The sequence below is a fragment of the Sturnira hondurensis genome, unplaced genomic scaffold (genome assembly GCF_014824575.4).
Source record: "Sturnira hondurensis isolate 20B ecotype Veracruz unplaced genomic scaffold, ASM1482457v3 Scaffold0006496, whole genome shotgun sequence".
NCBI classification, from domain to species: Eukaryota; Metazoa; Chordata; class Mammalia; order Chiroptera; family Phyllostomidae; genus Sturnira; species Sturnira hondurensis.
Window position 1 is genome coordinate 14,087,829 of NW_028079127.1, and position 24,450 is coordinate 14,112,278.

The 24,450-nt window shown below is 54.7% G+C and overlaps 1 protein-coding gene and 1 long non-coding RNA gene across 3 annotated transcripts in view; one reads left to right on the forward strand and one right to left on the reverse strand.

The window, feature by feature from the left end:
- The window catches only part of LMBR1 (limb development membrane protein 1), a 78,061-nt gene extending 64,402 nt beyond the window's left edge, over positions 1-13,659 (reverse strand). Inside the window, exons 1-3 of one of the 2 annotated variants that reach the window (XM_037049506.1) lie at positions 13,430-13,659; positions 5,562-5,634; positions 3,102-3,141 (exon numbers count right to left, since the gene is read on the reverse strand). In XM_037049506.1, the coding sequence (XP_036905401.1) occupies positions 3,102-3,141; positions 5,562-5,634; positions 13,430-13,495 (179 nt within the window). In that variant the 5' untranslated portion in view covers positions 13,496-13,659. Of the gene's footprint in view, positions 1-3,101; positions 3,142-5,561; positions 5,635-13,429 lie in introns of those variants that run through there. The other variant, XM_037049508.1, reaches the window with a different exon arrangement.
- A 140-nt stretch (positions 13,660-13,799) lies between these two features.
- On the forward strand, positions 13,800-18,212 carry LOC118989645 (uncharacterized). Its single transcript, XR_005067035.1, has 4 exons — positions 13,800-14,071; positions 15,899-16,062; positions 16,228-16,406; positions 17,344-18,212. It is a non-coding gene; the product is annotated as an uncharacterized LOC118989645 (long non-coding RNA).
- Positions 18,213-24,450: the final 6,238 nt, after the last annotated feature.

The following is a 24,450-nucleotide window of genomic DNA, read 5'->3' on the forward strand; positions in this document are numbered from 1 at the left end:
CACCATATTTCCACGCTGACTGCTCTAACCCAAACCCCAGCGAGGGCCGCAGGGCTGCCCAAAAGGGCCACTTTGGTGGGGAGGACAGAGAGCATGAATTCAGGGCACAGGAAGGCAGACCCAGACCAATGGCAGAAGGCAGGCTCCCGGGGCCCAGGAGACACAGAGGGTGGGCTCCACAGTGACCTGGGAGGCCGAGGAAGGGCCTCCTGTGCCCTGGGGCGCCAGACTCGTGGTGCCAGCCCCTCCGGGGCTGGACAGTGCTGGAGGACCCTGTGTTGCAGAGCTCTCTGACCTCCCTTGGCACACAGACGACGCCCAGGTGACACCCACACCTTCTCCTTGTCTATTTAGGTTCCAGGTCTGCTTCTCCCTCTACCGGGCCTGCACAAAGCCTTTCCACGGGGGAAGGATGACGAGAGGGCTGGGGAGCAGGGATGCCTGAGACCACACCCCAGCGCAGCCGGGCCAGCCCTCGCTGCCTGCACGCGCAGCGTCTCCCACACATCATCTCGACCACACAGGCAGTGGGCCAGGCTGCCACACAGAGAATGCACACCTCAGCTCCTGTCTCCCCTGAACTCAAGGTCATCCCAGGGCCAGAACCTGAACCAGGCTCAGTTCCCTCTCCTCTCATTGCAGAAGGGACAGAAGCCAGAGGGAGACAGCAAGAGCCAGGGCAAGGGCCCAGGGGGACAGATGGGGTCGGGGTGAGGGGGCCTTCCTCCTGACCTTGCCATGCGCACACACCCACCCCCATCAGGACGGGCCCTTGGACAGGCCCCAGGCGGAAGCAGATGGGGGTGGGAACCAGTCCTGAGCCACTCCCCAGGGAAACCACAGGCTGTCCTGAAACACACTGAGAGAGCAGCACGTTCCTGTCTGTTTATAAACTATCGATCTGCAAATGCACTTCAGCAAACGTACCGCCCAGTGGGCCAGAGACCAGCGGAGGAGAGGGGCCCCCGCAGGCCCTGCCACGCCCCCAGAGGGTTTCCCCCGGGACAGCCCCGCTGGCCGGGGTCGCCCGTGTGCAGCTGCAGCCCTGGAAGCTCGGCAGCGGGGCGGGCGCTGTGCTCTCACAGGAGTGGCAAACCCGACAGAGAACTGGCGGCTCCCTTGGGAAGGCTCGCACGGGTCACAGCGCTGGGAGGGGCGCCTCCAACCCTCCCCCTGCAGACTCAGTGCGCCGAGTTCCAGGCCGGGGCTGTGAACCCAGAGGGAGAGCTCCCGGTGTGCAGTCAGAGGCGTTTCCTCCCAGGCATTTAGCAGAATTTAAACACTGAGGACCCTGTCACAGCGGGGCAGTTTCCCAGTTACCCGTGTTCGTTTCCCAGTTACAAGTCACATCCGTCCTATTCCAGCCGTTCCCTAATTGAAAGCCCTTCTTCACTGAGGTGAGATTCTCACAGAACCGGCCGCTCCACCGTGGTCGGTCCACACAGTGCAGGGCACCTGAGCACCGCGTCACCCAGAGCCAGCCCCGTGCTCCCCCTCCTCGGCCCGTGGGCGCCGCCCTGCCTGCGGCTGGGTCTATCAAGGGAATCACGGGCTGTGCAACCTTCGGTGACGTGGCAGGCCTGTGTCACTCGGCACTGTGCGCTCGAGGCCCGTCCACACTGCAGCAGGCTCAGGGCTGCCTCTTCACGGCTGAGTGACGGTCCGGTGCAGTGAAGCACATGAGTGTGTGAGTGCACATGTGCGTGAGTGTGTGCGTGCAGTCTCCCCTCCCCCGCATCTTGGCAAAAACCGTGTGATCTGACACTGGTTGTGACGGGCTGACAGACAAACCCACGAGGCCAGGGAACCAGGAAGGGCTGAGGACGCGTTCTGGCCTGCAGACAACTGCAGGTTCCAGGCACCTCCCTACAGCGTGGGGATCCGAGTTGGGCCCTGAGCCGGGCCCTGAGCTGGGCCCTGCTACCGCGGCAGGTGCACTGTCGGGCACCGGCACACCAACAGCGGCAGCCCAGCACCGCTGTGCTATCCGAGCCCACTTCTGGGTGTGCATGGCTGTGGGGGATTCGCAGGGCAAGGCACTGCTCACAGGACTCAGGAACAAACGTGTCCTGAGAACACGGGAGCCCCCCGTCAGCACCTGCCCCCAGAGGTCGNGAGTGCACGTGTGTGTGAGTGTGTGCGTGCAGTCTCCCCTCCCCCGCATCTTGGCAAAAACCGTGTGATCTGACACTGGTCGTGACGGGCTGACAGACAAACCCACGAGGCCAGGGAACCAGGAAGGGCTGAGGACGCGTTCTGGCCTGCAGACAACTGCAGGTTCCAGGCACCTCCCTGCAGCGCGGGGATCCGAGTTGGGCCCTGAGCCGGGCCCTGAGCTGGGCCCTGCTACCGCGGCAGGTGCACTGTCGGGCACCGGCACACCAACAGCGGCAGCCCAGCACCACTGTGCCGTCCGAGCCCACTTCTGGGTGTGCGTGGCTGTGGGGGATTCGCAGGGCAAGGCACTGCTCACGGGACTCAGGAACAAACGTGTCCTGAGAACACGGGAGCCCCCCGTCAGCACCTGCCCCCAGAGGTCGGGGCAGAAAGCCTTGGTGTTCCTGTCTGACTAGCCTGTGGACGTGGGCTACTTGGAAGGAAAGCCCCGGGTCCGTAACAAGGGTCCTGGAACGCAGACACTCACCTGTGTCATAGGGGCAGCTGCGGAATTTCAGATTGTAATCACGGAAACTCAGATGGAAAGGAATGCACTGCTCTCCACCTACTCTGATTCCTAAACAGACTAAAGGTATTTCCCCCCACCCCACCCCGTCGGCGTGGGGGGGGCCACACAGAGCTCTGGGGCCCTGAAGGACCACTGCTCCGCCCACAGGAGGCCAGAGCCTCCCCGATTACCCAGCCAAGGGCCGGCCGCCCACTCCCCGATTACCCTTCTGTGGATGAAGTCTACGGCCCCCTAGACAGGCTGGGCTCCCCACGAGATGACCAGCCCTCTGTGAATCACGCGTGCTGCCTACGCGCTCTTCCTGGGTGCGGGGCGAGCGCTGGTGGAGGTGCTGGGATGCGTCAGGCAAGCTTCTTCCGCATATCGCCCAAACGGCAGAATTAGAATTAAGGAAAAAAGCAATTTAGATACATACGAAATCCTGTTGACGATGGCCTCTTCATCTTCATGTTCATCTGCAAAAATGTTTAAGGTATTTAGGTTACTCTGTCTGCCAACAAAATGTTTCATTCGTCTATAAAAAACAGGAGTACAAACTTAAAGAAGGAACTGCTGACTGGAGACAACCGTCACACGGCACTGTGCTCACTTTCGCACAGACCCGAGTTTACATCCCACTAAATTGGTAGGACACTGTTTTGACCACTCAAAAACTCCCCACGCGTAAATTAAAATGTTCCAAACATTCAGTGCTTAGGAAAATCAAATCTAACAGGACTTTTGGGACCACCTCCAAGTCCACTGTTACACAGTGTAAGTGAAATCGCTAATGAATGAAGTTTTCTGGTTGATCAGAGCCAAAAAAGAAAAAAGGTTGCTATATAATTAGAATTCAGACCCTTAGTACACATGTTCTTTCCCACGACTTGAGTTTGTCGTTAGCAGTCGTAGTGACAAGGCCTCGCCCGGACCAACCCTGGGCCACCACCACTCTCCAAGTGACAGACAGGAGCCTCAAGTCTTGCTGACGCTCAGGCAGCCTCCCCCGCCCCCTTCTCTCTCGGCTTTCAGCATTCTCGCTGGTCCTCCCTCGCACACGTACCAGCCAAAGAATCTCTGACCCAGTGACCAGACTGTTAGCCTTGACTGGTGCGGCTCAGTGGGTTGAGCACCATCCTGCCAAGCAAAGGGTCGTCGGTCCAATCCCCAGTCAGGGCACATGCCTGAGTAGCAGGTTCGGCTCCCAGTTGGGGTGTGTACGAGAAACAACCTCTGTCTCACATCGATGTTTCTCTCCCTGTATTTCTCCCTCCTTTCCCCTCTCTCTAAAAATAAATATGTAAACTTGTTTTTAAAAAGAAAAAGAGCATTGCATGTGGCCCCCGGCCCCCGTCCTCCTCAGGACCTAACTGGCCTGTCCTCCAAGACCCTGTCTGAGTCTCTGCAGCTCTGAGCACACGCCTGCCTCACCGTCAGTGCGCGATCAGCCGCCTCTTAGTCCCGTCTACACTCTTGCTTACGGCTGCTCACAACAGCTTCACGACTAAAGGGACCGCAACACAACACAGCCACAACTCACATTCACGCCGCCATGCCCACATCCAATGAACACCTCAAGCAACATTTTATCTTCCCTCTCTATCCCCGCACCCCGAGTCCTCATCACCCATCCCTGTGGTTCCTCTAAAAAGCATCTAATGAATCCCCAATGGGCCCGCTCCCCACCCCCCAATCCCCCTAAAACATCGGTTCACACCGCCTGTGTGTGTGTGTGTGTGTGTGTGTACAGTTCTGNAGGGACCGCAACACAACACAGCCACAACTCACATTCACGCCGCCATGCCCACATCCAATGAACACCTCAAGCAACGTTTTATCTTCCCTCTCTATCCCCGCACCCCGAGTCCTCATCACCCATCCCTGTGGTTCCTCTAAAAAGCATCTAATGAATCCCCAATGGGCCCGCTCCCCACGCCGCAATCCCCCTAAAACATCGGTTCACACCGCCTGTGTGTGTGTGTGTGTGTGTGTGTGTACAGTTCTGTGTCCACGGTCTAAGAAACCTGTTGCCAAAACATCTTCTAAATTAGCTGAGGTTCTGCCTTGGGTCTCGGGTCTGCCAAGCCAAGAGATTACAGAAGCCGAGAGATTACAGAACCCGAGGGGCATGTGGGTGTGGTCGCAGACACCATGAGAGCACTAAGGGGACCACTGGAGCAGGCAGCATTCCTGACTGCATTTAAAAGTCCAACGAGTGTAGCGTGAGAACATAATATGAGGAATCTTTAATACCTGGAATCCCTACGCACCCACCCGGCACCTAGAACAAGCACCGTATCAGGCGCATGGCAAGCCCTGTGGCTTCTGGAGAACGGACAGCTGAGCTTTAACAGCGGGCCAGAGAGTGAGGCAGCTGCCTGGGTACCTGTTAAACCCAGCACTAAAATCTGTGAATCAACCAATCAGCACAAAGTACCTTAAAAAAGGAATGAAGATACAGGGGTCCCTCTGGCCAGATATATGCGGAATCACAAAAGGCCTTGGTGTCAGGGAGACCCTGACTTCCGCATCGCTGTAGGACAAGAAAGACCGCCTGGGAGTCAGAGCCAGGACCGGACGGGCGAGTGAGCTCAGACTCAGAGCCGGTCTCAGGAGCCAAAGAGCTTCTCGAACTCGGGGGCTCCCCGGACGCCAAGGAGCCCTCACCTGCTCCGCTGGGCCCGAGGGTGTGACAGACCTGCCGGCCAGGGTCTGAGAGGCCAGGCTGCAGGGGCCAGGGTCCCTGCAGGTGATTTCTAGTGCTCCTAGTGCCAGGCCGCTGCCTGCCTCAGCCCCGGGCCAATGAGTGCACTGCCACCGGACATCGCAGTCCGCTGGACACGCCGAGACCACCCAGTGAGAACGCCCGAGGGCTCGCCGCGGCCTCTGCACTTGCCTGACTTCCTCCTGTACCGTGTGATGACGACGTAGGAGACGGCGTAGAGGGCAGCGAAGAGGAGGAAGCATATCTGGAACAAAACAAAGTGGACACATCAGCTACCAATACAGTTTCTTTAAGTAATAAAGAACACATCCTTAGCACCTAGGGAAAAAAGGATTTACTCTATTCCAAAGTAAACATTTTAAGTATTCTGCTAGTATAAAGTTTGGATGGAGTAATTCACTCCAGTTCTAACTGGAGGAACCCGTTTGAACACCATCCCGGGAAAGAGAAGTGCAATGAGGACTTTTCTTTCCGTGACCTGACCAAGCTGTGCCCGCAGTCAGGCGCAGTACAGAGCCGGCACACGGCCAGCGGGGCTGGAACAAAGGCAGGGAGGGGGCGGCCGCCCCACCCAGAGTGCGACTGGTGCACAGGGCCTGCGGCGGGACCCACAGGGAGCGCTGGGGCAACATCCGACGGTTAGCAGAACGAACTCTACCATGTGAAATGCGTGTCACATGGCCATGCACACACAAGGCATCAGTAATTAGTGCCATAATAGTTGCTCAATAAACACACCATGTGTCAAAGTAAACAGAAGCGGAACACGAGACATTTTAGTTCCCATCAGATCTAGGGCACAGCAGGCAAAAAGGACTGAAAAACAGACGTCGTCAGAGTCAAAGACCAGGTCTGTGAGATATAAAGGCCTCCAAGACTGTGGACCACGGTCACACACTCTGAAAGCTCTCGAATGAAAGCAGCCCAGGTGGTGACAGGACTCGGGAGGGCCCCACGGGTGCATTTCTCAGGAAGGGTCGGCAGCACGTGACTGAGAATGACCACGGACCTGCGCGGTGAACATCACTGTAACATAGCCTAGGAAATGACACGGAAAGGAAGCCCTGGCTAGTGTGGCTCCGTGGACGGAGCACAGGTTACCAGTTTGAGCCTCAGTCAGGGCACAGGCCTGCGTTGTGGGCCAGGTCCCCAGTAGGGGGCGTGTGAGAGGCAATGGGTGTTTCTCCCAAACATCAATGTTTCCCTGCCTTCCCCTCTCTCTAAAAATAAATAAAATATTTTTTTAAAAGATGAAGAGAGGCCCTGGCTGGCGTAGCTCAGTAGATTGAGCACGGGCCTGCGAACCAGATGATCGCGGTTCGATTCTCAGTCAGGGCACATGCCTGGGACGCAGGCCAGTTCCTTGCAGGCTGACTACCTGCAGGGGACGCACAAAAGGCAACCATACATTGATGTTTCTCTCCCTCTCTCCTTCCCCTCTAAGGATAAATCAATAAATAAAATCTTAAAAAATAAATAAAAATAAAAGATGGAAAGACCATGAGCCTCCTTCCTATCAGAGTTCTCCCTACTGTCCTGGGACAGTGGACCGAGGAGGGACCCAGCGGCCACACAATGCTGTCGCGATTCCCCCTTCCCTCTGCACAGCAGCCTGCACGCCAGCACGCCCCAGCCCCGCCCCCGCCCCCTCTCCCAGTGACCCTCACTGGCTGCCCTTACCTGCCAGCCGCTGGGTATCACCCCCCCCCCCCCACTGCAATCCCGGGGCGGAGCCAGAAACCTGCTCTGGTTCTGCAAGCTCCTCACAGGCAACCTCACTGGCCCTGGGACATCACCACTGCCACCCAGGAACCCTGCACCCCTGAGAACCCCAGGTTTGGGGCACCCGCAAGAGTGGAGTGAAATGACTGGCCCACGGGGAACGGGAGGCACGAAACCAGGGGGTGATGGGCGGGAGCAGAGGGTCCCATTGGGGCAGCGGCTGCAGCGGAAGCACTGGGCCAGGGAAGTGGAAGAACAGAGGCTGTGCCTGAAGGATGGTTTGGGGGTTTAGTCAGGCTGACGAACAGAAGGGGTGGGAGGGACCCAGACGTGCAGTGAGAAGGCTGCTGGAGAGCGACTCACTCCCGGTCAGGAGTGAGGAGGGCAACCACGAAAGCCAATGCACGGCTCACTGGGAAGTAAAAGCGACCCCCTGTGAACACTGAAGTACCACCGTGACGGACGGAACCGAAGTCAGGGGCCTGACGGGGCCGTCGTCCAGGTTCCCCTGCACGAGTGTCTGACTCACTCAGCAGAGAGACAGGCCCGCAGGAGGACTCCTCCAGTCCTTCCGCACCCAGACGCACATAGACTGGGGAAATCACGCTATGGGACAGGTGGGCCCTCATGGTTCTCGGAGGAGCCGGGGCCCCTCCCCTGCCAGGGAAGGAGGAGAGGGAGGACAGAGCCCCCCAGCAGAGACCTCACGGAGACCCTTCCAGGGGCCCCGTCAGTCCTGATGCTGGGTGCTGACGGCTGGGCATATAGGAGCCGAGAAACCCACTCACAGCAACCTCACATGAATTTTTAAAAACACTGTGAAAAGCTCATAACCTTAAATTCCAGGTGTAAGGCTTGAACCTAAATTCAAACTAGTGTGTTATAGGAAAGCAGTACATCCTGCCTTTTCATTTAGGGCCAAAGGACTTTAACAAATTCAGGGCGACTGAGAGACAGAGGGGCAGGGACAAGGAGGTTCGAGGCCAGCAACCACCAACCCATCTCTGACAACACGGCGGGCGGGGTGAGGGGGCTCGGGGGTGGGGGTGGGGACAGGTCTGCAGCAATGCGGCCAGCAGCCCCATCCTCCTGCTGAGCCCAAGCGACTGAGGCTGAAGGGGAACAACAGAGACGCTGAGTGTTCCTCAACGGCGGGAGCCACCCACCACAGTAATGACGGCTCACATGGTCGATCAGCCCGCAGAGAACTCGGTGGCCAGCGGGAGAGGGGCCGCAGGGCTGGTGAAACGGGGAGTGAGCAGCACAGGCCGGCAGTCACGGAACAGCCACCACAGGATGTGAGGGCGTCCCACGGGAACTGGGCCTGGCAGGGCAGTCAGACCCGCACCCGGTGCTCACTGATTTTGGAGAAAGAAGAAGGCTGAGAGAGAAACATCGATGAGCTGCCTCCCGTATGCACCCCAACTGGGGACTGAGCCCAAAACCCAGACAGAGCGCTGACAGGCGACGAAATGCACAGCCTTACAGGGGGCGGGGGGGTCTCACTCCCCACCCTCCGCGTGGGAGGTGCTGTCACTCAGGCCCCTCTCCCCGAGCTCTCCACCTCCGCTTTTCTGCAGTGTGAAGATGCCGTGCCCGGGCCTAGACAGTTCGGCGTTTGTCCTGTTCGGTGGCCTCCGAGCTTGCTGGATCTGTGGTTTGGTGCCCACTAATTTCTGGAGAATCTCGGCCATCACTGCCGCAGACACTCCTGCCCTTCCTCTCCGTGTGCTTCTCTCTCTGGCCCTCACAGTGCACGTGCGCTGCACGTCTGTGACCGTGCAGACGAGACACTGCACGCCTGTCCCACACCCCTGGCCGTGCTTCCTTCTTTAATCTCTGCTCCTCGCTCTCGGGTTTGGAACGCTTCTGTGGACACGTCCTCTAGTTCCCTCCCGCCTCCCTCGGCCCTGGGTCGTCACCAGCGAAGCCCATCGATGGCCCTTCTCGTCTCTGCCACAGCTCACTCGGTCCCTACCGCCCCTTAGGGTCCCCATCTCTTCGCTCACATCGCCATCTGCTCTTGCATGCGGTGTGCTTCTTCCGTCTGAGCCCTCTGCACACCAATCAGTTATTTTAAATTCCGGCTTCAGAATTCCCAAGTCTCAGTCACACGGGAGGCTGGTCTGGCGCTCGCTCTGTCTCTGGAGACTGTGCTTTTGCCTCCTCCTACACTTTGTAACGTTCCTACTGGAGGTCACACACTGCGTGCCGGGCGGCAGGAACTGAGGTCAAGAGACCTTCCACTCGGGGCTGCCCGTCTCTCTGGCTGTGAGTCAGGCTGTGGTGACCACTGGATTGCACTGTGGGTGACGTCAGGCTAGAATTCCCTCTGGTGCCCTTGCTGTTGCCCCCCCACCCCCTTGTTGCCGTCAGCTTTCTCTAGATGCTCCTCCTTAACTGGAGTCTGCCTGTAACCCTGTTACTACGCCGAGGCCTGACCAATAGCAGCAAAGGGGAGGCAGGAGACGAGGCAATGGAGCCCCTGGATGCTGTACCTGGGGCCACAGTCCCAATGACAGACCATCCAATTCATTCAAAATAAACCGAAAACACACAGACCAATGGAGCAGCAGTATCCACGCTCAGACCCCATAAACACAGCAACCTGATGGGGCAAAGGTCACTATGGTGCTTAAGCAACTGCATATCCACGTGAAGAAACACACTTGGGACTTCCGGCCCACGCAGAGGCGTAAGCAAACACACTCTGCCTCCTTGCAGAAATAGAAGAAGGACAACAACTTAAAAACAAAAAACAACCAGAACTGCCAGAAAACCGAACTGTATGGAAGTCTGACAACCAAGGAGTTAAAGAAGAAAAACTCATCTAGACAGTAGGAGGGGTGGAAACGGGCAGCTGGGTGGAAAGGACTCACCGCAAGGCAGTGGCTGACAAAGTAGGAGGTCCCACATTCGCATGCGGATAACCAGGAGGAACAACTGGGGAGCAAGACAGACCCACAACAAAGGGGCCCAGCACCAGGAAATAAAGCCTCAAACCTCTGACTGAAAACACCTGTGGGGGTTGAGGCACTGGGAGAAACTCCCAGCCTCACAGGACAGTTTCTTGGAGAGACCCACAGGGTCCTAGAATGTATACAAGCCCATCCACCAGGAAATCAGCACCAGAAGGGCTCAACTTGTTTGTGGGAAGTAACTGAAAATCGGCAGAGAGCCAAGCAAACAGCACTGTTTCCTCCCAGACCCCTCTCCCATGTACAGCGTCACAAGACAGTGACCTGGGCTGCCCTGCCCTGGTGAACACCTAAGGCTCCACCCCTTACTACGAAACAGGTGTGCGGAGACAAAGAAATACAGCCCAAATGAAAGAACAGACCAAAACTCCAGAAAAAAACAACTAAATGACCAACCTCTCAGATGCAGAGTTCAAAACACTGGTCATCGAGATACTCACAGAAACGGATGAATACGGAGGCAAAAGTGGAGGCTATGACAAGTGAAATAAAGGAAAATGCACAGGGAACGAACAGTGACGGGAAGGAAATCAAGACTCAAATCAATGGTTTGGAGCAAAAGGAAGAAATAAACATTCAACCAGAACAGAATGAAGAAACAATTCAAAAAAATGAGGAGAGGCTTAGGAACCTCTGACACAACTTTAAACATTACAATATCTGAATTGTACGGGTGCCAGAAGGGGAAGAGGAAGAGCAAGAAACCAAAAACTTATTTGAAAAAATAATGAGAGAAAAATTCCCTAATTTGGCAAAGGAAATAGCCATTCAAGTCCAGGAAACTCAGAGAGTCCCAAAGAGATTGGACATAAAAAGGACCACACCAAGGCACATCATCATTACATTACCCAAGATTAAAGAAAAGGAGAGAATCTTTTTTTTTAAGATTTTATTTATTTATTTATCTTTAGAGGGGGAGGAGAGAGGGAGAGAAACATCAATGTATGGTTGCCTTTCGTGCATCCCCTGCTGGGAGTTGGCCTGCAGGGAATTAGCCTGCAACCCAGGCATGTGCCCTGACTGGGAATCGAACCGTGATCCTCTGGTTCACAGGCCTCTGGCTCAATCCACTGAGCTACGCCAGCCAGGGCGAAAAGGAGAGAATCTTAAAAGCAGCACAAGAAAAGGAGACAGTTACCTACAAAGGAGAACTCCTACAAAGGAGTTCTCATAAGACTGTCAGCTGATTTCTCAAAATAGAACCTACAGGCAAGAAGGGGCTGGAAAAAAGTATTCCAAGTCATGAAAGGCAAGGACCTACATCCAAGATGACTCTATCCAGCAAAGCTACCATTTAGAATGGAAGGACAGATAAAGTGCTTCTCAGATAAGGTCAAATTAAAGGAGTTCATCATCACCAAGCCCTTATTATACGAAATGTTACAGGGACTTATCTAAGAAAAAGAAGACCCAAAACTATGAACAGGAAAATGACAACAAACTCACAACTATCAACAACTGAACCTAAACAAAAACAAAAAGAAACTAAGCAAACAACTAGAACAGGAACGGAACCACAGAAGTGGAGATCACAAGGAATTTTATCAGCAGGGAAGGGGAGGGGGAGAACAGAGAAGAAGGTTCAGGGACTAAGGAGCATAAATGGCAGGTACAAAATAGGCGGAGGTTAAGAATAGTGTAGAAGTGGAGAAGCCAAAGAACTTCCAGGTACAACCCATGGACATGAACTAAGGTGGGGGAACACTGGTGGGAGGGGCGTACAGGGTGGAGGGTAATAAAGAGGAGAAAAATGGGACACTGTAATAGCATAATCGATAAAATATATTTTTAAAAAAGAAACATGTATGGCTCCTACTTCACCACACACACAAGCAATAAACTGCAAACGAACTCAGATCTCAATGGGATGGAGCGAATTGATTAAGCAGTTAGGGAAAAGCACAAGAGAACCTCTTCATAACCTTGAATTAAGCAAAGGTTTCTCAAACAGGATATAAAACAAAAAAGCACTGATCATAAAAAAACACGATAGTGAACTGTATTAAAACTAAGAATTTCCGCTTGTTAGAAGACATCACTGAGTTGCCGCATCCACATCTCCGACCAATATACCCTCCTATAGAGAATAAAGGACTCTTGCAAATCAATATTAAAAAGATAAATTAATTTTAAAATGGGGAAAAGACTGGCAGACACTTCAGAAAAGATTTCCAATGACTGCTAAACGCATGAAAAGGTTCTCCAAAATTCAAATTACCGGGGAAATTCAATAAAATCTTTCGCACGATAAAAACCATGTCATATGTACTAGAGAGTACGTGAAGGGCAGAAATCACTACGCGTTGCAAAGAGCAGAGGCCCCGTGCCTCTTGCACGGCGGGGCCTCTGACCACGTACAGGTGCAGAAGCTTCAGAGGCAACGCTGGGCGAGAACCAGACGCCAGCGTGCGCGCACGACAGAGACTTGACGGCAGAGCTCGGCAGGAGTCACGGGGGGGGGGGGGGGGGGGGGGAGCNGGGGGGCGGGCACCAGTCTCTGGGTGGCAGTCCTCAAACTCTCTAACTGGGCGCACGCTGAGTCGTGCGCCCCTCGGTGACCGTAGCTTTAGTTTACAAATTTAAATCAAACTCTGTCTCCAACCCCACAGTTCGGATCTGGGGCTCCTCTTTGCTCCCGGGCAAGGCTTAGCACAGGGACTCGCGGCGATCAGCATCCCCACCGACGGGACCACGGGAAACCGCCTTTTCCCCTCCAGCCCCGGGGTCCGCGCCTGAGAGAAGCGGGGAGAAGTTGGCGCGTCTCCGCCGTTTTGCAGACGCCGACGTGCACTGGGGCACTGCGCTCTGGGCGCCGTGCTAAAGGAAGCCTCCAAGCGGGTTCCCACGGCCACGCCAGCGCCTGACACCCTGGCAGCAGTGCGGACCAGACGGGGGCTAGGAGAGGGGCCTCCTAGAGGCTGCCTGGGAGCAGCAGGGTCGCGGGCCTGAGAATCGCCGGTCTTCCTCCAGCAGAAGGTGGTTTCGGTTTTTATACAATTGAGCTGGAGGCGGGCAGACTGTGGAGCGCCCCGCGCCACAGGGACCAGCACGCGCGCCACTCTCCCCGCCAGGCCCGGCCACCCCGGCCGCGGAAGGGCAGAGACGGTGCGGGCGCCCCGGGGCAGGGGCGCCACTGCACTCGGAGTGGGACCACAGGTGACTCGACGGAACCGCGCGCACGGCGGAGGCGGGCTGGCAGTGGGCGCGCGCGGGGGCGGAGCGGGGCAGGAAGCGGCGCAGGTGGCCACGGGGAGGCGAGGCGACGGGCTGCTCGGGAGTCGGTGGGGGCGGAGGGGCCTGGAAAGGAGGCAGGGGGCGGAGAGCGGGCGCGCGGCTCACCGTGAACTCCCGCACTTGGCTGTGGAAGTGCTGCTCCCGCGCCGACACCTCGTCCTGCGTTTCCATCCTCCGTCATGCCCGCGTCCGCGCGCCCCGCCGTACCATCGCCCGCCGACCCGAGGGGCTGGGTGGCCGCTGCGCTGAGCCGGGACCACGGCGGGCCACAGCCGGCGCCGGACCGTAACCACCGAAACCACCGCCACCACCTCAGCGCCGCCTCAGGAAAAGCCGCTTGGGCTAGAGGGCCGGCGCCCAGCAATCCGGGGCGGGGTTGGGGCGGGGCTTGCGTCACAGAAAGGCGTCGAAACGTCAGAGGAGCGCGCCGTGGCGTCTGCGTTCCTAAGGCCGTGGGGGCGTGGCGAGGGCGGGACGGGGCTTGGTGCCACGCCCCCAGGGAACTGAGGCCCCTGAGAGCCACGGGAGGGGGCGATTGCAGTAACTTTGCAGAGGCTGTTCCCCTCCAGTGAGGGTGACTTGTGCAGATGCACCGGCCGGCCCAGTGTCGGCGCTCCATTCACAGTAGTTGGTCGTTTACGGCAGTGTCGCACCCAACACCCAGCACCCAGCACCCCGCTCAGCCTGCAGGCCCCTGGGGCAGAGTCAGACAGGAACTCTCCCACGGGAAACTCGCTCTCTGCCGGAGTAAGTACAGGTCGGAAATCGGTTGTTTCGGGAATTCTGTGGGTGGAAACATGGCTTCTCCGGGTCCGATAAGGGGCTCCGGAGACCAGAGTTCTGGGGCTTCCCCAGCTGGCAAACAGCGATAGCCCTGAAGGTGGGGCCCCTGCCAAGTCGCAGGTTAGCCCTGTGCACAGGGAGACCCTGGAGGGCACGTTTATTGGGAGGGGCTGATAAACATGCCAGACAGTCGTTCACCCCATTCTTCATTAAGGATCTTTTACTGGTTTTTGTTTGGCTTGGTGTAATCTTTTGTTTGTTTTGCTATAAAATTGCATTAGAAGGAATGTTCATCATTTTATTTTTTATTTATTTGACTATAAGGAAGTCATTTAAATTACTGTTGGCTATTTTTTTTTTTGCATCTCTAATTGAAAACCATTAGGAAGCAAGAAAATCTACTAATTGCTTTCAAATGATTTTATGGTAGGTACCATATTTTGCCATGTATAATATGCACTTTTTGCCCAAATTTTTTAGGGAAAAATAAGGATACACATTATATGTGGATAGTACTAATTCCAAATGTGTTAAAAGGTAACTCTACAGAGCAATAACAATAACCATATGCAAAGTAATACTCTGAAATATGATAATCGGTTTTCTTTCTCAATACAAATAAATAAAACTTGAGTTAAAAAATTAAGAGGCGCCCTGGCTGGAGTAGCTCAATGGATTGAGTGCTCAATGGATTGACCAAAGGGTCCCTGGTTGGATTCCCGGTCAGGGCACATACCCAGTAGGGGGCACTCAAGAGGCAACCACAGGGATTTTTTTCTCTCTCCCTCCATTCCCCTCTCTCTAAAGATAAATAAATAAAATCTTTTAAAAAAAGGTTGTGTGCCATCTTGTCACCTATTCCAGAAAGCAGGTGCGGACAGCTCGGCTGGGCTCCCTAACCCAACATGCCGACCATCTAAACCTCTCTGTCTCCTTTTGCCAGGTTGTAGACATTCTCCCACCTCCGTCCTGGTACTTGGTTCTCCCTTCCTGTCTCTGGTACTTACACCAGTTAGCCCAGGGTTCGGCTTCATGGTCATGAGCTCACCCCTCCCTCTACCCTCACCCCTTTGCCTAGACTTGGCCCCTCCAGCAAGAACTGGAGGCTATTTTCCACCCTTAAATCTGGGCCTGGACACGTTACTTTCTTTGGCCAAAGGGACATTAGGAAATAGGAAACTAGAGAGACATGCCTGTGTGTGTCCCTGGCCTGTCCCTTCTCCTGGTCCTGGGCCCCCTCTAACCGCCACTGGGTAAATTTGCTCCAACCAACCTAGAGATGGGTGGTCCCGTCATCTCTGCCCCTGCAGCCAACACTCTCATTCTCGTTTCCCTGAAAACCATGAATCTCCCCAAAACACAGTTTTTCTCCACCGCTCAGAGTGCTATCATGCAGTTATCTCATGAACTGTGGCATAAAGTCAAACTCCTAAACATGGCATTCTAGACCTTGGCCACACTACCCTTCTAGCCGTTGTCCCCACTTCTTTCCCTGCAGAGCCCTGTCCCGCAGCCTGGCTCCGCCCCCCTCCAACCCCGGAGCCTTCCTGGCCAGAGGCCTGGCACCTTCAATGGCCCCCGAAGCCTCTCCCGTCCCGCCGATCAGACTCAGGGGCCCCGTCCTTCTGCACAAAGCCTTCCCCGACAGCTCCGGTCTCTCCCTTCACTCATGCATCCACGACTGTGGACACACGCGGTGCTATTCTCATGGAGTGCAAGGGCAAAACACAAGAGTGACAGGAGTTACCTTTCCAGCCATTCGTGGGGCACTGAGCTCACCTGTCCTCACAGTTTACGGCAGCACTCATGTCCACGGGAGTGAGAGAGAGCACGGCTGTGGGGAACGAGCGCTTGTACAACGACCACTACATCCCAGGTGCCTCCACACATCAGCATGGCAGTAACGCCGTGAGGCAGGTATTATGGTTGAAGACACCGAGGCTTGGACAGGGCAAGTGAGTACCCCACCTGGTCTGCATGGCCCACCTTCAAGCCCAGGTCCATCCGACTCGCCAACTCAGTTCTTTTCGCGGCACTGGTGCTTCTTCCAAGCACTGAAACCCAACCCCTTCATCTTCCTGGGAGGTGCGGAATAAACCCCTCAAATCCCTCTGTTCCAGGTTCTGCCCCAACCCCTCCTCTCCCCCTCCCCCCTAAATTCTTCTGCATGCTCCACGTACCTCAGCATGTGCGCAAACACCCCCTCCACCCTGAAGTTCAGGAGCAGTGCGTCAGCCGGGGCTCTAGAGAGAAACACAACAAACAGGAGACAGCGAGCGAGACAGCCATGGACGGATAGGTGAGAGATGGATGGATGGATGGATAGACGGACGGAGAGATAGACAGATGAGGAGGGGGTGGCCCCCGTGATGATGGAGGCTGACAGGTGCCCACGATCTGAAGTCCACAGGCTGGACGCCCAGGAGAGCTGACGACATAGTTCCATCTCAAGTTCAGGAGAAGACCGATGTCCCAGCTCAAAAACAGTCACCCCCTTTTGTCCTATTCAGACCTGTGATGAGATCTGTCCCCTGGGGAGGGCAGTCCCCTGTGCCCGGTCTACACATTCAGATATATTTTTTAAAGATCTTATTTATTTATGTATCTTTAGAGGGGAAGGAGAGAGGGAGAGAAACATCAATGTATGGTTGCCTTTCGTGTGTCCCCTGCTGGGAGTTGGCCTGCAGGGAACTGGCCTGCAACCCAGGCATGTGCCCTGACTGGGAATCGAACGGCGATCCTCTGGTTCGCAGGCCTGTGCTCAATCCACTGAGTTACACCAGCCAGGGGCACATTCAGATATTAATGTTCACAGAGAAACACCCTCCCAGACACACACCCCATGTAATTTCAGGCTGGACATCTGGGTGCCCGTGGCGCAGCCACGCTGACACAGAAGTGACCTTCAGAAGCAGGGCCAACTGTCTGCCCTGCTCGTCACCAGGCCCAGGGAGGACTGGGTCTCTTGTGTTTCACCGCCACCCGATCGTGTGAGACTGCCTGCCTCATCCTCACACAGGGCGCATGGCAGGCCCTCCGAGCAATTATGCCGGGCAGTGCTCGGGTTCAGTGAACTGAGAGGCGATTTAGCACAATCTCTAAAGGCAATATCATAAATACACATTAACTTACTGCAGGTTCACTTCCATCATTTTTATTGGCTTATGATGAATTTAGTCATGCACGGTCTTTCTTGGCTTTAATTACCCATCTTCACTGTTTTTTTTCCTTCCGAGTCTGACACACAGAATTTAGGAGGGAAATGAGTCAAAGCCAGGAAAAGGAACAATCAGTCGAGTGCCCCTCAGCTCGAGACACGGGGAGCAAAGCCGTCCAGGGACCCCCGGGGGCATCGCAGGTGGGCCAAGCAGCGGTTAGAGCGCTCCTACTCGGCTTGCCACCAAGACCCGGACTTTCCTGAAGAGACACAGGTTCGTGACCGGAAAACCCAGGCTTGCTGACTCCCAGCATCCCTCCCTCCATATCCCACCCCTGGTGAGAGGAAAACTCACCAGCCTCCCAGCTCGTGGACCCCTGCTCCAGCGGGTCCCTTTGCTGCCCTGGCCTCACTCTTCCACGGCGGCTGCCCAGCCCACCTGGTCCTGCGGAACGGCTTGAGCTACAGCGTCCCTGCCCTGTGCCCCACCTTGGAGTCGGGGCTGCTCTCGCTCCTGGAACACCCCACACCCGACTTGGCGCCATCCCTAAGGCCCCCCGGCTTTTTGAACTTTCATTTTCCAGTGAAAATAGGAAACATTTCTGAGCACTTACTGTTGTACCAATAGCCTCATTACGTTATGTAATCTCGGGTTGGCCATCATTCCATTCAGAGGTACTCATTGTGCCCACGCCACAGTTTCGAACACGAAAGCCCAGAGAAGTTAGGAACCTGCCCCTTCATGCCGGGCCGTTCACTGTACTTTCCGAAGAGGAGAAAGATGGGCCCGGTGGGGAGGTGCGAGAACGCAGCCTCCTCCCCCCTTCACACCTGCTCCTTGTAATCAATAATGGGGTTATGAGCTCCCCTTCCAGAATTGTATACATGCATGTAAGCATCTTCACCGTGTAATCGAGATTCTGCCACGTGATCCTTTCACTTAATACATCCTGGCGGTCTTATATCCTGTGCAGATGTGTGTCGCTCTTCACACGGCTTGATTCCTGCTCACCGCTTTATCTAGCCGGGCCTGTGCCGTGGACTCTATTGTTTCCCGCATGTTCTGTGTCCCTGTAAGGCAACACTGTTTCTCTGCGCACCTGTGGAGCCTCGCCCGTCTGGGAGTTTCCGCTCCTTGGCTGCAGAGGAGGCTGGAGGTGCCCAGGCACTTTTGGAAAAGGCTGCCCTGGGCCCAGCCCCATCGCAGCAAAGGGGGGACAGAGCGGGAGCTGGCGGCGGAGGAAGCGGCTGTTTCTTCAGCTTTCACTGGCCACCAGGCCTGGCCAGGTAGAGGGACAGCGCCTGAAGGAGCCTGGGGAAGTTCACTCTGGGGAACACGGGCCTTATCCAGGCCTCCCCTGGGGCTGCCAGGCCCCAATCCAAGTCCTGGAGCAGACCCGCTCAGGGTAAATAACGTCTGCCATGCCTTGTGGGACCCGGTGGGGGGGCGGGGGGAGACAGCTGGAACTGTCCCCTGGCCTCGAGGAGAGTTAACCCCTGAGAGCCCAGGCCACACACTGAGAATGGCCCAGAAAGCAGGGGGGCAGAGGGCTGTGGGGGGTGTCCATTGAGAGTGTCCCCTTGTCCCCATTAGGATGTCCTGGTTACTCTCCAATGGTCATTTTTCCAGATGAACTTGGAATCGTTTGTCATTACCTCCCAAGCCCCAGAATCCACTTGGCATCTGGTAGGAGCCGAGTCAGGAAGAACTGACATTTTGACGACATTTGAGGTTTCCTATCTAATACTGGGCAGGTCTTTTTACACGTCCGATACTCAGTAAACTGACATCATTTCCGCGGCCCTTGGGTTGCGAGCTACAGCAGCAGATGAAACACTTCCTGAGGAGATTCTCTGGGAAGGGGGTTTTCCCCTCCAGTCTTCTCTGCTGAGGGGCTGGTCACAGCCACAGGGGCCGGTCACAGCCACAGGGGCAGCCTGCACTTCCACGCAGCCCAGGTCCGCCACCCCAGTGGGCCCCCGGAGAAGCAGCAGCCCCGGCTGCAACCGCCTGCCAGAGGGGAAGAGGAGCTCGGCGTTCCCTAAGGAGCTGAGAGGCGGATCTAGGCCGCTTGTAAACCGTGACAAATACCTGTCACCTTCGCGCCCCCGAGCCGTGGCACTCCCAGACATCCTGCCGCTAATGTCCCTCTTTTACAGCACTTTTAAACCCATTTTCCAGGGAGTGTCATAAAATCCCTCTATCCAGGAAGTCAGTAGTCCTCTCAACGGCATAATTGCTAAAAGCAAGAGAGAAGGGGCCGCTGGGAGACCTGGGAGCTGCCCCCTGGGACCCGAAATAGCCCGAGTCCCCTGTGTTGCTCTGTGAGGTGACGTCTGGCACCAGTACCCAAGTCCATGCTGTCAGCGTGAATCTGTCTGTGCATGTGACTCATGTCCTCAGCCTCCGTCCTCCACAGGGACCACACCCCTGTCACTTCTCTGTCCAGGACCTGACATAGAGCTCAGCATGCTTCTCTGGAAAGGCTTATGGCAGACGAGGACTTAGAGGTCGCAGTGACAGACTCGGAAATGCCTTGTTCAGCCCTGGTGTGGCTCAGTGGATTGAGCACTGGCCTGTGAACCAAAGGGTCACTGGTTCGATTCCCAGTCAGGGCACAAGCCTGGGTTGTGGGCCAGGTCCCCAGTAGGGGGCACTCAAGAGGTAACCACATGGATGTTTCTCTACCTCTCTTTCTCCTTCCCTTCCCTTTCCTAAACAATAAATAAGTAAAATCTTAGAAAGAAAGAAATGCCTTATTCGTTCACCTCTGCTAGAAATCTTCAAGTGAAGCAAAGTGCCCCTCACCGAACACCTAGAACTCAGGACCAGAACCACACACACGCATGTGCCTGGAAAACGCAGCCTGCGGAAAATGCTTTGTGGAGGTCACATGTGTCTGCCGTGTGCCCAGCCTGCAGTGTGGCAGTGTTAGCAGAGGGAAGGGACTGTAAGAAGCTGCCTCCGTGTGTCCTGCTGCGGGGGAAGGGGACACCCCTGTAGGCTGCCTGGCTGCACGGCGAGCCAGGGCCGAGCTAGGGGGCAGCAACAGTCCATGAAGCACCATGACACCCTCAGCGGCTGGCACAGAGGGTGTGTCCGTTCCTGCTACTTGGCCTCTGAGCCACCAGGCTCTCCTCTGGCCAGAGTCCCCAATTTAACACCCGGGGGACCGGCCCATGTTGGACCAAAGGGGAAGCTATTTATCCTGCTTATCCTTACACTTAATTTTTCCCTTCATCATGGACTTCACCCAGGTTGTAGGACAATGTCTTCTAATGGAATCAACCGAGGATATCCCCAAGGGGAAACTGAGGCTGGGAGCGGCAAGTGCTCACAGCAGGGTCCACTGCATGGGCCTGCCCTGCTCCACCTGCCCCGGCAGATTCTCCGCAGGAGCGAAATGCAGCAGACAGCCCTTCACTAAACAGGCCCCTCCAAAGAGACCGTGTCCTAATCTGTGACCGCCTCCCAAACTGGACCTAAAATTTTTATCACTGATGTTTTGCCTTCCTGTGGTATCTTATAGCCCACAAGGCACATGCCACCCATTCTTTCCATGAGATAAACCAGGGATAAAGGATATCGCCCCTTGTTAACAGATGAGCAGACTGAAACGTCGTGAGGTTAAGTTACACACCCAGCGTTGCACGGCCAAGAAATGGTAGAGGAATTCCTGGAGGCCAGGTCTCCGCCCCAAGTCCAGAACCCCACAGAGCCGTCCCAGAGGGGAGAGAAAGGGCGAGAGTTATAACCATAGATGTGGGGACAGGCATAGTGGGGACAGTCGCAGACGGAAGCTACAGTTACTTAGGCAGAGATGGATGAGAGAGACAGAGCTATGACGTGTCCCTCTGAGCCGGACGGACGAAAACACTGACATGGGGCTAGAAACCCCCAGGTCCAGCACTGGTGGCCTGTGGCCATTCCTTGGCGTCCACGGAAGGTCCTCTTCGTGTGAGTCGGTGCCATGGAATCGGGCCCTGCCACGCCGGAGAGTCCTGTGACTGCTGATGTCACTCAGAGAGAGGAATGAGAAAACGCCCTTTCTCTCCTTCATCAAAACCAGCCTTTTAGCCCTGGGCAGTGAGGCTCAGGGGGTTGACCCCTGGTATGCAAACCAGAGGGTCACTGGTTCGATTCCCAGTCAGGGCACATGCCTGGGTTTCAGACCAGGTCCCCAGGAGGGGCACGGGAGAGGTGACCACGCATTCATGTTTCTCTCCCTCTCTTCCTATCTCCCTCCCTTCCCCTCCCTAAAAATAAATAAATAAAATCTTTTTAAAAATCTAAATAAAAGGAAAATGTACCCCAAAACATTGCGGGTTTGATTCCTGCTCAGGGCACTGGACACCAAGATGCCTGCCTCTCTCTCTCTCTATCTCTCTCTCTCAAATCAATGGGAAAAAATGCCCTTGGGCAAGGATTTAAAAAATCAGCTTTTTACATATTTAGGAAATTTTGGAGCTGCCTGGATGTCAGTTTATCAATGGTGCTACTTGGTCTCTACACATGTGAGGATAAAAGACAGAACTCCAAAGGAGAAAGATGAACCGTAAAAATATTTATTTTTTTACTGTTACAAAATTAAATTATAATTTAAGAGCTGCAGTACATTCCTAACCGTGGTAGATTTTAAGGTAATTAAGTGTCTCTCTTCAGTAATATATTTGTTATCAACTTATGGCATAAAAGGATTGCTTGTGAATTCAAAATTATTTGTAGATTTATGGCCCTCTCAAGTGCAAAGAGGGGTTTTCGGAAGCACTTCCGATTCCCAGCGCTGGGCGGGTCTGCCGTTCGCCGTCAATAATGCCGCCCACAGAAATCCTCCTCCGGGTAAATCCCGCCTGACAGCCGGGTAATACGCAGCCCCGAGAGGGCCCAGCAGGCCAGAGACCACCTCTGAACCCCGTCAGGTCCTCAAGGCTGGTGAAGGCTGGTGTTCCCAGGGCACCCGCCGGCTGTCGAAAGAGACGTGGGTGATTTTATATTTTTCGGCTGTCTTGATCAGCATTGATTGTGGCCACGGAGAAAACCGCTGGTTTGAAAAAACATCTTCTTAATTGTTTTTCGGGCGTCTCTCTAGCATTTTTCACCTGAGTGGGGTGGCTCTTCTAGTGCCCCGTCTACCAGTGGGTGTTGTTGTGTGGGGTTTTCCAATGTACAGGCTTTATGGATGGCCTTGACTGAGACCCGGAGTCTGGCTTCCCCAGGGCTGTGCCTGGAGCCCCGGAGTCACATGCCTGTCCGCTGCTGTCTGGGCTCCCTGTCCGGGAGTTTGCGAAGGACCTGGGCAGGTGGCAGAGAGCCAATTAAAGACGTCGTAGTATATGGGTGGGGAACCCAAAAACCCAGAATTATCCCCTGGAAGGCGAGCCCCTTGGAGTCCAGCCTTCCCCGACTGGGGGAGTGTCCTAGCAACCCGTCTGGATCAGGGCTCTAGCTGGCGTTGTTGTGAGAGGTGGTGTTCAGCTGCAGTGAGTTTTGTTTTAAGATTCTTTCCATGTGTTTGCCCATTGCATGATGGGTGTCTGATGAGTGTGAACCTACCCACGCCGTGCTGAGCGTTCAGCAGTTTATGACCCAAAGACGGCAGAACCCGCATGCCCACCCTCCCGATTCACCTGCTCTCACCCCCAGTGACTTTCTTTTTTTGTTTCCTTGGATGAAAAAGTCCTCTAAGGGAAACATGCTGCCAATGTGGCAGAGGCAAAACAAAAGCAGAGACTTCCAGACAAGATGGAGGCGTGGGTAGACACACTGTGCCTCCTTGCACAACCAAAAGAAAGACAACAACAAATAAAAAAATAAAAAATAAAAAAAACAACCAGAACTGCCAAAGAACCGAACTGTATGGAAGTCTGACAAACAAGGAGTTAAAGAAGAAACACTCACCCAAACGGTAGGAGGGGTGGAGTCGGGCAGCCGAATGGAGAGGACTCTCAGCGAGGCAGCAGCTGGTGGAGCCAGCGGTCCCACATTTGCACACAGATAAACCGGGAGGAACAACTGAGAAGCGAGACAGACTGCACGACCCAGAGCTCCACCTCGGAGAAATAAAGCCTCAAACCACTGACTGAAAACACCTGTGGGGGTTGAGGCAGCAGCAGGAGAAACTCCCAGCCTCACAGAAGAGTTGGTTGGAGAGACCCACGGGGTCCTAGAATTACACTAGCCCACCCACCCAGGAAGCAGCACCAGAAGGGCCCAATGTGCTGGTGGGAAGTGGAGGAAGCAACTGAAAACTGGCAGAGAGTAGAGTGAGCAGCACTGTTCCCTCTCTGACCCCTCACCACATACAGTGTCACAATGTAGCCACGTGGGCTGGCGAACACCTAAGGCTCCGCCCCTCACTACGTAACAGGCGTCAAGACAAAAAAAAATGGCCCAAACAAAAGAACAGATCAAAGCTCCAGGAAAAATATAACTAAGCGACAAAGAGACAGCCAACCTACCAGATGCAGAGTTCAAAACACTGGTATTCAGGGTGCTCACAGAATTGGTTGAGTAAGGTTGCAAATTAGATGAAAAAATAAAGGCTATGCTAAGTGAAATAAAGGAAAATGTACAGGGAACCAATAGTGATGGGAAGGAAACTGGGACTCAGATCAACGGTGTGGATCAGAAGGAAGAATGAAACATCCAACCAGAAAAGAATAAAGAAACAAGAATTTTAAAAAATGAGGAGAGGCTTAGGAACTTCCAGGACAACTTTAAACGTTCCAACATCTGAATTATAGGGGTACCACAAGAGGAAGAGAAAGAGCAACAATGGAAAAGCTATTTGAACAAATCATAAAGGAGAACTTCCCCAGTCTGGCAAAGGAAATAGACTTCCAGGAAATCCAGGAAGCTCAGAGAGTCCCAAAGAAGTTGGATCCAAGAAGGAACACACCAAGGCACATCATAATTACATTAGCCAAGACCAAAATGAAGGAGAGAATCCTAGAAGCAGCAAGAGATAAGGGGACAGTCACCTACAAAGGAGTACCCATCAGACTGTCAGCAGATTTCTCAAAAGAGACCTTACAGGCAAGAAGGGGCTGGAAAGAAGTATTCCAAGTCATGAAAGGCAAGGACCTACAGCCAAGATTGCTCTATCCAGCAAAGCTTTCATTTAGAATGGAAGGGCAGATAAAGTGCTTCTTCACAGATAAGGTCAAGTTCAAGGAGTTCATCATC